Source organism: Salvelinus fontinalis, chromosome 7 (genome assembly GCF_029448725.1).
Source record: "Salvelinus fontinalis isolate EN_2023a chromosome 7, ASM2944872v1, whole genome shotgun sequence".
Taxonomy (NCBI): Eukaryota; Metazoa; Chordata; class Actinopteri; order Salmoniformes; family Salmonidae; genus Salvelinus; species Salvelinus fontinalis.
Genome location: NC_074671.1, coordinates 63,497,270 through 63,510,066, shown reverse-complemented (window position 1 = coordinate 63,510,066; position 12,797 = coordinate 63,497,270). Strand labels below are relative to the sequence as shown.

At 41.1% G+C, this 12,797-nt stretch overlaps 2 protein-coding genes across 4 annotated transcripts in view; both read left to right on the top strand.

Moving 5' to 3' along the window:
• LOC129860134 (zinc finger protein 271-like) overlaps positions 1–8,384 on the top strand; it is a 31,474-nt gene extending 23,090 nt beyond the window's left edge. For all 3 annotated transcript variants that reach the window (XM_055930460.1, XM_055930462.1, XM_055930461.1), the window contains exons 4-5: positions 497–745; positions 5,586–8,384. In XM_055930460.1, coding sequence (XP_055786435.1) covers positions 497–745; positions 5,586–7,366 — 2,030 coding nt within the window. In that variant the 3' untranslated portion in view covers positions 7,367–8,384. The remainder of the gene's footprint in view (positions 1–496; positions 746–5,585) is intronic.
• The window catches only part of LOC129860146 (zinc finger protein 624-like), a 53,675-nt gene that overhangs the window by 36,544 nt on the left and 4,334 nt on the right, over positions 1–12,797 (top strand). The window contains exon 2 of the mRNA XM_055930488.1: positions 10,720–10,959. Within this exon, the coding sequence (XP_055786463.1) occupies positions 10,857–10,959 (103 nt within the window). The 5' untranslated portion in view covers positions 10,720–10,856. The remainder of the gene's footprint in view (positions 1–10,719; positions 10,960–12,797) is intronic.

The following is a 12,797-nucleotide window of genomic DNA, read 5'->3' as shown; positions in this document are numbered from 1 at the left end:
GCCGACGTTGTGGGGTATTCCGCCGACGTTGTGGGGTACTCCGCCGACGTTGTGGAGTACTCCGCCGACGTTGTGGGTTATTCCGCCGACGTTGTGGGGTATTCCGCCGACGTTGTGGGGTATTCCGCCGACGTTGTGGGGTACTCCGCCGGCGTTGTGGGGTACTCCGCCGGCGTTGTGGGGTACTCCGCCGGCGTTGTGGGGTACTCCGCCGGCGTTGTGGGGTACTCCGCCGACGTTGTGGGGTACTCCGCCGGCGTTGTGGGGTACTCCGCCGAAGTTGTCAGTTGCACTTTTAAGTTACATTTTTACGTGTAATTTAAAGTGTGCACTCGTCTAATGTGAATTAATGATTTGTTGTCGATGTTTAGCTACCCAGTCTATTGAAATTAGATAATTGAATAACAAAAAAATATATATATATATATTTTTTGAGAATAAAGGAAGTGCCAGAACTAAAAGACTAACTTTTGTCCGTTTCTCTTTATAACTACAGGCCGACTCAGGTCAAGTCTGAGGCCAGTAACATCAACAGTGAGAACAGACCCAGCCTGCCTCTCTCCTTCCACACTGAGTCCAAACCTACATTCACTGGGTCCTGATTGTGACAGTGGAGCCCAGTTTGCACTGCAAGATCCAGAGATGGCATCAGTGAAGCTGGAAGACTGCAGTCAAACACTGGAGCTGAATGTCAACATTAAAGATGAAGAAGAGGAAGAGGAGATTGGGACATCTGTTTCTCATGGTAAGAGCAGGTTCTATCTTTAAGTTCCCTTCATAGGTTTTACCTCCATAAGTTATGACCCAGTCTTTTGCTATTGTGAATTCTGTCAGAATGACATCACATCCCTGAAGAACACCAGACTGCACAAAACTTGTTTTTCATTACAACTTCCCACTGTGTATGAAACGTTACTGTAGAACTGTTTCATGATGAACTGTTTCAATGAGAAGGTAGATGTTATTTCATGCTACTGAGACTTGCATGGTTTGACACCAGTATTGTCAGCATTTGTTTTATTAACCTGTCTCGCCCAGGGGTTCCGCTAGCGGAACTCCTCCCACATTCCACTGAAAAGGCAGAGCGCGAAATTCAAAATATATTTTTTTGAAATATTTCACTTTCACACATTAACAAGTCCAATACAGCAAATGAAAGATACACATCTTGTGAATCCAGTCAACATGTCCGATTTAAAAAAATGTTTTACAGCGAAAACAGCACGCATATTTATGTTAGCTCACCACCAAATACAAAGAAGGACAGACATTTCTTTCACAGCACAGGTAGCATGCACAAAGCCAACCTAACTAACCAAGAACCAACCAAACTAACCAAGAAACAACTTCATCAGATGACAGTCTTATAACATGTTACACAATAAATCTATGTTTTGTTCGAAAAATGTGCATATTTGAGGTATAAATCAGTTTTACATTGCAGCTACCATCACAGCTACCGTCAAAAATAGCACCGAAGCAGCCAGAGCAATTATAGAGACCAACGTGGAATAACTAAATACTCATCATAAAACATTTCTTAAAAATACACAACGTACAGCAAATGAAAGACACAGATCTTGTGAATCCAGACAATATTTCAGATGTTCTAAGTGTTTTACAGCGAAAACACAATATAGCGTTATATTAGCTTAGCACAATAGCAAACATCACAATAGCATTGATTCAAGCCAAACATAGCAATGACGTATAAACCACCAAAAGATATTAGTTTTTTCACTAACCTTCTCAGAATTCTTCAGATGACAGTCCTATAACATCATATTACACAATGCATATAGAGTTTGTTCGAAAATGTGCATATTTAGCGGCACAAATCGTGGTTATACAATGAGAAAAGTAGCAAAGCTGCCCAGAAAATGGCAGGAGAAATCTTTGAAGAGGCACCTATTCTAATCAGTAACTATTCCAAAACTTGACAAAAAAATACAGGTTGGACAGCAATTGAAAGACAAATTAGTTCTTAATGCAATCGCTGGGTTACATTTTTAAAATTAACGTTACTTCAAGCATACAGCGTGCGCTAAAGCGAGGCCGCACCATAATTCATGGCAGAATTATTATCTGACATTTGTCAACATAAATACGAATTAACAGCATAAAGACTGCTTACTATTAGCTGAGCTTCCATCAGAATCTTGGGCAAGGTGTCCTTTCTCCAGAACAATCGTCTTTGGGTTGAAAGATGTCCTCTTGTCCTGTCGAAATAGCCGCTAATGTTAGCCACCAACTGGAGAGGTGTCCACTTCGTGAACGCACATCACAAAGAAATCCATGAAAATCGCAATAAACTGCTATAAGTCGGTTTAAATTAACTACCTTATGATGTCTTTAACACCTATAACGAATAAAAACATGACCGGAGATATAGAACTACTAAAACGAAAGCGTTTGCAGGACGCCATTGTGATGTCTTCATGCGTCAGGCGCACTGTTGAAAAGGAAGGTACTTCCGTTCCACGGTCCTATATAAGGTCCCAGATTGCGCAATCCACTCCATTCAAATTCTCCCCGCTTACTGACATCTAGAGGAAGGCGTATGCAGTGCATGTAGCCCCATAGCTTACATTGGGACTTATAAACTGACCCCAGAACAGGGACCTCGATTTCTGAAATCTCACTCCCTGACAGGAAATGTGCTGCAGAATGAGTTCTGTTTCACTCAGAGAAATAATTCAAACGGTTTTATAAACTAGAGTGTTTTCTATCCAATAGTAATAATAATATGCATATTGTACGAGCAAGAATTGAGTATGAGGCCGTTTAAATTGGGAACGATTTTCCCCCAAAGTGTAAATAGCGCCCCCTATCATCAACAGGTTAACTGGTCTGTCTGGAGTGATCAGAGTGTAGACTAAATAAGTGAAGTAGACAAACTGCCAATGTTTTAAAGTTCTATGAAATAATTCTGTGTAGTTTCTAACCCTTGTGATAGTGAGTGGAGGATGATATGAAATGAGTCTGTAGTTACTAACCCTTGTGATAGAGAGTGGAGGATGATATGAAATAAGTCTGTGTAGTTACTAGCCCTTGTGATAGTGAGTGGAGGATGATATGAAATGAGTCTGTGTAGTTACTAACCCTTGTGATAGAGAGTGGAGGATGATATGAAATAAGTCTGTGTAGTTACTAGCCCTTGTGATAGTGAGTGGAGGATGATATGAAATGAGTCTGTGTAGTTTCTAACCCTTGTGATAGTGAGTGGAGGATGATATGAAATGAGTCTGTGTAGTTACTAACCCTTGTGATAGTGAGTGGAGGATGATATGAAATGAGTCTGTGTAGTTACTATCTGTGTAGTTACTAACCCTTGTGATAGTGAGTGGATGATATGAAATGAGTCTGTAGTTACTAACCCTTGTGATAGAGAGTGGAGGATGATATGAAATTAGTCTGTGTAGTTACTAACCCTTGTGATAGAGAGTGGAGGATGATATGAAATGAGTCTGTGTAGTTACTAACCCTTGTGATAGTGAGTGGAGGATGATATGAAATGAGTCTGTGTAGTTACTAGCCCTTGTGATAGTGAGTGGAGGATGATATGAAATGAGTCTGTGTAGTTACTAACCCTTGTGATAGTGAGTGGAGGATGATATGAAATGAGTCTGTGTAGTTACTAACCCTTGTGATAGTGAGTGGAGGATGATATGAAATGAGTCTGTGTAGTTACTAACCCTTGTGATAGAGAGTGGAGGATGATATGAAGTGAGTCTGTGTAGTTACTAACCCTTGTGATAGTGAGTGGAGGATGATATGAAATGAGTCTGTGTAGTTACTAACCCTTGTGATAGTGAGTGGAGGATTATATGAAATGAGTCTGTGTAGTTACTAACCCTTGTGATAGTGAGTGGAGGAGGATATGAAATGAGTCTGTGTAGTTACTAACCCTTGTGATAGTGAGTGGAGGATTATATGGGTCTGGATTTTCACTCCTTTTTGCAATCAGCTGTTGTCCACTTTTAGAATAGTTGTATTCCCCTTTTGTATTGTACAGTATAGAGCCTTCAGAAAGTATTCATACCCCTTGACTTATTCTGCATGTTATGTTACAGCCTAAATTAAAAATTGATTTTTGAGCCATCTACACACAATACCCCACAATGACAGGCAAACATGTTTCTTTGAAATGTTTGCAAATGTAAAAAAAAAAAAAATAATCTGCAGAAATATCTCATTTACATAAGTATTATGGTGGAAAATGTATAGATGATGTTATAATACTTTTATTGCATCAAATTGTTTTATTCGACAGAATAGAGTATTCTTAACTATTGTGTGTGTGTTCTACTGAGGAAGGGCCTCTGGGAGATAACACTGACAGGAGATTTACCATGTCTTCTGGGTGATAAAACCTACAGAGCATTCCAGAGCATGAGTTAATGTTTCTGTTCTATACGGTACCAGGGAGAGACGGCTCCAGTAGGGCCAGACACTGGTCTCTACGCAATGGGGTACTCCGCTGATGTTGTGGGGTATTCCGCCGACGTTGTGGGGTATTCCGCCGACGTTGTGGGGTATTCCGCCGACGTTGTGGGGTACTCCGCCGACGTTGTGGGGTACTCCGCCGACGTTGTGGGGTACTCCGCCGACGTTGTGGGGTACTCCGCCGGCGTTGTGGGGTACTCCGCCGACGTTGTGGGGTACTCCGCCGGCGTTGTGGGGTACTCCGCCGACGTTGTGGGGTATTCCGCCGACGTTGTGGGGTATTCCGCCGACGTTGTGGGGTACTCCGCCGACGTTGTGGGGTACTCCGCCGACGTTGTGGGGTACTCCGCCGGCGTTGTGGGGTACTCCGCCGACGTTGTGGGGTACTCCGCCGACGTTGTGGGGTACTCCGCCGGCGTTGTGGGGTACTCCGCCGGCGTTGTGGGGTACTCCGCCGGCGTTGTGGGGTACTCCGCCGGCGTTGTGGGGTACTCCGCCGGCGTTGTGGGGTACTCCGCCGGCGTTGTGGGGTACTCCGCCGGCGTTGTGGGGTACTCCGCCGACGTTGTGGGGTACTCCGCCGACGTTGTGGGGTACTCCGCCGACGTTGTGGGGTACTCCGCCGACGTTGTGGGGTACTCCGCCGACGTTGTGGGGTACTCCGCCGACGTTGTGGGGTACTCCGCCGGCGTTGTGGGGTACTCCGCCGACGTTGTGGGGTACTCTGCCGGCGTTGTGGGGTATTCGGCTGACACATATGGTACAAGGACTAAACACTTTTTACAGGCCTCCCATATATAACACTTTCTGGCCAACCGGTGGTTTAGTTCCATTTGTCCTCCAGGTGATCTGTCCTCCAACTGTTGGTTTAGAATCTACAGATGTGGTATTCATATTCAGATGGTACATAGTCGTAGTAGAATTCATGTTGGTACAACAATATCTAGTCATGTATCCATGCCCTTGTATGTGTGTGGTATTGTGTGTAGGACAATGACTCAATTTAATCAATTTTAAATTCACGCTGAAACACAACAAAATGTAGAAAGAGTCAAGGGGTGTGAATACTTTCTGAAGGCACTGTATATGAAGTCATATGTGTATCTCACTGACTGGTTCTTCTGATGTTCTTCACACAGGAGACCATGTTGAGACATTCTCTACATCCAGAGAGCAACAGCAGGAAGATCACAGAGCTAAGAGGTCTCACCACCTCCCACATTGTGAGATTTTCCCAATTCTATCAAAGCTAAAAATACACCTAAAAATACACACAGGAGAGAATCTGAATTCCTGTACTGACTGTGGGAAGAGATTCACAACATCACAAGCTCTGAAAATTCATCAGAAAGTGCACATTGGAGAAAAGCCTTACTCCTGCTCTGACTGTGGGAAGAGTTTCTCCCGATTGGAAAGGTTAAAAAGTCACCAACTAATACACAGAGAGAAGCCATTCTCCTGCTCTGACTGTGGCAAATGTTTCAAAACATCAACTGAGGTAAAAGTTCATCAGAGAACACACACAGGAGAGAAGCCTTACTTCTGCTCTGCCTGTGGAAAGAGTTTCTCCCGATTGGATACCTTAAAAGTTCATGAACGTGTACATACAGGAGAGAAGCCATACTCTTGCTCTGACTGCGGAAAATGCTTCACCACAACATCTGATCTAACAGTTCATCAGAGAACACACACAGGAGAGAAGCCTTACTTCTGCTCTGACTGTGGTAAGTGCTTCAAAACATCAACTGAGGTAAAACTTCATCAGAGAACACACACAGGTGAGAAGCCTTACTTCTGCTATGCCTGTGGAAAGAGGTTCTCCCGATTGGATACCTTAAAAGTACATGAACGTGTACATACAGGAGAGAAGCCATACCCTTGCTCTAACTGTGGAAAATGCTTCACCACAACATCTGATGTAACAGTTCATCAGAGAACACACACAGGAGAGAAGCCTTACTTCTGCTCTGACTGTGGTAAGTGCTTCAAAACATCAACTGAGGTAAAAGTTCATCAGAGAACACACACAGGAGTGAAGCCTTACTTCTGCTCTGACTGTGGGAAGAGATTCACAACATTGCAAGCTCTGACAATTCATCAGAGAGTGCACACTGGAGAGAAGCCTTACTCCTGCCTGCACTGTGGGAAAAGTTTCTCCCGATTGGATAAGTTAAAAAGTCACCAACTAATACACATAGCGAAGCCATTCTCCTGCTCTGACTGTGGTAAGTGCTTCAAAACATCAACTGAGGTAAATGTTCATCAGAGAACACACACAGGAGTAAAGCCTTACTTCTGCTCTGCCTGTGGGAAGAGATTCACAACATCACAAGCTCTGACAATTCATCAGAGAGTGCACACTGGAGAGAAGCCTTACTCCTGCTCTGACTGTGGAAAAAGTTTCTCCCGATTGGATAAGTTAAAAAGTCACCAACTAATACACATAGCGAAGCCATTCTCCTGCTCTGACTGTGTTAAGTGCTTCAAAACATCAACTGAGCTAACAGTTCATCAGAGAACACACACAAGAGAGAAGCCTTACTTCTGCTCTGCCTGTGGAAAGAGTTTCTCCCGATTGGATATCTTAAAAGTACATGAACGTGTACATACAGGAGAGAAGCCATACTCTTGCTCTGACTGCGGAAAATGCTTCACCACAACAGCTGGTGTAACAGTTCATCAGAGAACACACACAGGAGAGAAGCCTTACTCCTGCTCTGACTGTGGTAAGTGCTTCAAAACATCAACTGAGCTAACAGTTCATCAGAGAACACACACAGGAGTGAAGCCTTACTTCTGCTCTGACTATGGGAAGAGTTTCTCCCAATTGGAAAAGTTAAAATGTCCCCAGCGAATACATATAGACAGTCTCACTTCTGCTCTGACTGTGGGAAGAGTTTCCGATTTAGATACCTTTTAAAATGTCACCAGCGTATACATACAGGAGAGAAGCGTCATCAGTTCTCTCAGACCAGCTAAGAGTAAAGTCATTACATCACTTCATTCTCATCTCATAAATGAAGTGGTAACAGTGAATTTGATAACATTTAAGAAAGAATAAAACACTATTGGGATCCTATTGTTTCTCACTGTGAGAGAACTGTGCAGAGGAAAGGGAATGTTATAGAATGTTAGCCTCTCTTTACTGATCAGTGTGCATCTTGTCAGTTTTGGTGTGTTTTGTTAGCTTCTACTGTAGAGATATTGAGATGACCTTGGATTTGCCCATAGGGTTGAATATCCTACGAGGCTTCTTACGTTAAAACAATGTAGTCTGACTGTTGACTGTGTCGTACTCTGTGGGAATGAGTTAGTAGATACAACATGTGTCAGATAGAGATGGTGTGATGATCAGTTTTCTGTGGGAATGAGTTAGTAGACACAACATGTGTCAGATTGTGATTTTCTGTGGGAATGAGTTAGTAGATACAACATGTATCAGATAGAGATGATGTGATGATCAGTTTTCTGTGGGAATGAGTTAGTAGATACAACATGTATCAGATAGAGATGATGTGATGATCAGTTTTCTGTGGGAATGAGTTAGTAGATACAACATGTATCAGATAGAGATGGTGTGATGATCAGTTTTCTGTGGGAATGAGTTAGTAGATACAACATGTATCAGATAGAGATGATGTGATGATCAGTTTTCACCATTTAGTTGATTTTTTTTTTTTTTTTTTTCACTACTAAGCAATTTTTGTTTAGTGATATACATACTTTGAAACGATAAACATGTTTATTAAATTGTCTTAAATAGATGTATTATTTTCGTCATTGATGAATGTATTTGGATGTCTGCATTAAACTTAATTGATGTGCGAATGAAAAATAAATATTCTACTTGAATTTGTGCTGGTCAAACTTTGGGTTATCTATACAGACAATGCAATGTTTTTTGTTTAATTGATGTTATTAAAACTAATTTAAATGTCTATGTATCTACTCAATACATGTCACTAAACCTCTACATGCCAATTAGCTAGCCCCCTGAATGTTCAACAATACATACAAATAATGTTTTGCAGTATAAAGGACATGTTTTTCATATTTAAGTAAAAGTTAAACAAAATAACATTTATTTTGTCAATGTATAATTGTAATGTGTTTTCTATGGTGCCAAAGTCCAGGGACAATATTACTACCACAATTCAAGTATGATCCACTTACTATTGGGGAATGGAACCAGAGAGGAAGCTTGTGTTACCCTTTCCATGCCCCATTGTTCAAAGTGGAAGAGCTGTGAACTCTCCTGTGATGGCCCACGTCTACCACAACCTTTCCTATTGTGTTTGTAAGCACCACAGCATTTTAGGAAGCCATTGTTCAAAATGTGTTCATACACACAGTAACAATGGGAGGAGGTGTGGCCTGCACAGGGGAGGACCAGGAGGTTGATCTCAGACTTCTATTTAGAACTGGGATCCTATCCAGAGTTGACAGATTAACAGTGAGGACAAACCCAGCCTGCCTCTTTCCATCCACACTGAGTCCAAACCTACAGTCTAGTGATGGGCATTCCGGCTCTTTTCAGTGAGCCGGCTCTTTTGGCTCCCAAACGGCTCTTTAAAAAAAGTATGTTTTGTATTTTTTCAAGTCAAACAGTTTGCGATAGTTTGACTATGATTGGTGTTAAAACAATTCTAATTAAATGATTGAATGAAATCATACTCTACCTTAACCACAATGTATTTTAAAATGCATTGGTTTGTTATTAAATAGAATGCTATTAAACATTTGCATTTAAAGTATAACTTTTTAATGTATTTAAACAAAGTGCATATAAATCTAACCATTCAAAACGAATACAATCTGAACCGCATAATATAATATATATATATTTTTTCACCTTTATTTAACCAGGTAGACAAGTTGAGAACAAGTTCTCATTTACAATTGCGACCTGGCCAAGATAAAGCAAAGCAGTTCGACACATACAACAACACAGAGTTACACATGGAGTAAAACAAACATACAGTCAATAATACAGTAGAAATAATAAGTATATACAATGTGAGCAAATGAGGTGAGATAAGGGAGGTAAAGGCAAAAAAAGGCCATGGTGGCGAAGTAAATACAATATAGCAAGTAAAACACTGGAATGGTAGATTTGCAGTGGAAGAATGTGCAAAGTAAAGATAGAAATAATGGGGTGCAAAGGAGCAAAATAAATACAGTAAGGGGAGAGGTAGTTGTTTGGGCTAAATTATAGATGGGCTATGTACAGGTGCAGTAATCTGTAAGCTGCTCTGACAGCTGGTGCTTAAAGCTATTGAGGGAGATAAGTGTTTCCAGTTTCAGAGATTTTTGTAGTTCATTCCAGTCATTGGCAGCAGAGAACTGGAAGGAGAGGCGGCCAAAGGAAGAATTGGTTTTGGGGGTGACCAGAGAGATATACCTGCTGGAGCGCGTGCTACAGGTGGGTGCTGCTATGGTGACCAGCGAGCTGAGATATGGGGGGATTTTACCTAGCAGAGACGTGATTCATAGTAAAGGCTGGGTTCGTGCAGATAACCAACAATTTACGACGTTTGGAAGGAGACTAATGTGAGGTAAAGAATAATTCATTAATTAGAAGACTAATTGATCAGATATTAAAATATCTGAAGAGTTATATTAGGAAAATTATAACTTTGTAATCTGAAGATTTTCCTTGGTGCCCCGACTTCCTAGTTATTTACATTCACATGATTAGTTTAGTCACATTTTAATAATTACAGAGAATTGATTTGATAAAATAACAGTCTTCACTTTAATGATGCCAAAGACATGACAAGATCAAGACTGTGAATGCATGTACCACTCTGAATAAATAAATATAGTAACTTTTGAAGATTTGTGTCTGGTCATTAAACTACAAAACTGGCTGGATGTCTAAACAAAATCAATTCTGAATGTCAATAGATTTAGATTCATTCTCATCAATGGAAACATTCTAGAACTGAGGTATCACTCATCGAAGTCCGGTATCCGGGGTAATCTGGTTAATGATTATATAGTTATGTGGCTCTTTCCTTGTAGAATGTTGACAGCTGTATAGAACATATTGTATTGCAAAGATGCTCAAACTTCACTTAAGAGCTACACTCACCAGACACAGGATAATCTTTATCCCTCATGCTGGGCCTGACCAAACCGGTGGATTGTTGCTTACTATAGCTGCACTTCTCCACATGGCCAGACTTCTAGTGGACTTCTCCTCTTCCAATGCTCTTATGCTTATCTTTGTAAAATACCATGATTTCTGATATAGACACCAACGTTGACTAGGTCAAGTCTGAGGCCAGGAACATCAAAAGAGAGGACAAACCCAGCCTGCCACTCTCCTTCCACACTGAGTCCAAAACCTACAGTCACTGGGTCCTGATTGTGACAGTGGAGCCCAGTTTGCACTGGAGGATTCAGCGATGGCATCAGTGAAGCTGGAAGACTGCAGTCAAACACTGGAGCTGAATGTCAACATTAAAGATGAAGAAGAGGAGGAGAAGATTGGGAAATCTGTTAGTCATGGTAAAGGCAGGTTCTATTTTACTAAGTTATGACCCAGTCTGTTGCTATTGTAAATTCTGTCATTCTGCCATCACATCCCTGAAGAACACCAGACTACAACAAAGCTTGTGTTGTTCTCTCCAACAACAGTATTGCCAGTATTTGTTTTATTCACTGGGTTATCTGGAGTCTGCAGAGAGTAGACTAAAGAAGTGAACTAGATAAACTGACAATGTTTTAAAGTTCTATGAAATAAGTCTGTGATAGAGAGTGGAGGATGATATGAGATGAAGTGAGTCTGTGTAGTTACTAACCCTTGTGATAGAGAGTGGAGGATGATATGAAATGAGTCTGTGTAGTTACTAACCCTTGTGATAGTGAGTGGAGGATGATATGAAATGAGTCTGTGTAGTTACTAACCCTTGTGATAGTGAGTGGAGGATGATATGAAATGAGTCTGTAGTTACTAACCCTTGTGATAGTGAGTGGAGGATGATATGAAATTAGTCTGTAGTTACTAACCCTTGTGATAGTGAGTGGAGGATGATATGAAATGAGTCTGTGTAGTTACTAGCCCTTGTGATAGTGAGTGGAGGATGATATGAAATGAGTCTGTGTAGTTACTAACCCTTGTGACAGTGAGTGGAGGATGATATGAAATTAGTCTGTAGTTTCTAACCCTTGTGATAGTGAGTGGAGGATGATATGAAATAAGTCTGTGTAGTTACTAACCCTTGTGATAGTGAGTGGAGGATGATATGAAGTGAGTCTGTGTAGTTACTAACCCTTGTGATAGTGAGTGGAGGATGATATGAAATAAGTCTGTGTAGTTACTAACCCTTGTGATAGTGAGTGGAGGATGATATGAAATAAGTCTGTGTAGTTACTAACCATTGTGATAGTGAGTGGAGGATGATATGAAATGAGTCTGTGTAGTTACTAACCCTTGTGATAGAGAGTGGAGGATGATATGAAATGAGTCTGTGTAGTTACTAACCCTTGTGATAGTGAGTGGAGGATGATATGAAATGAGTCTGTGTAGTTACTAACCCTTGTGATAGAGAGTGGAGGATGATATGAAGTGAGTCTGTGTAGTTACTAACCCTTGTGATAGTGAGTGGAGGATGATATGAAATGAGTCTGTAGTTACTAACCCTTGTGATAGTGAGTGGAGGATGATATGAAGTGAGTCTGTGTAGTTACTAACCCTTGTGATAGTGAGTGGAGGATGATATGAAATGAGTCTGTAGTTACTAACCCTTGTGATAGGGAGTGGAGGATGATATGAAATGAGTCTGTGTAGTTACTAACCCTTGTGATAGTGAGTGGAGGATGATATGAAATGAGTCTGTGTAGTTACTAACCCTTGTGATAGAGAGTGGAGGATGATATGAAATGAGTCTGTGTAGTTACTAACCCTTGTGATAGAGAGTGGAGGATGATATGAAATGAGTCTGTGTAGTTACTAACCCTTGTGATAGAGAGTGGAGGATGATATGAAATGAGTCTGTGTAGTTACTAACCCTTGTGATAGTGAGTGGAGGATGATATGAAATAAGTCTGTGTAGTTACTAACCCTTGTGATAGAGAGTGGAGGATGATATGAAATAAGTCTGTGTAGTTACTAACCCTTGTGATAGTGAGTGGAGGATGATATGAAATGAGTCTGTAGTTACTAACCCTTGTGATAGTGAGTGGAGGATGATATGAAATGAGTCTGTGTAGTTACTAACCCTTGTGATAGTGAGTGGAGGATGATATGAAATGAGTCTGTGTAGTTACTAACCCTTGTGATAGTGAGTGGAGGATTATATGGGTCTGGATTTTCACTCCTTTTTGCAATCAGCTGTTGTCCACTT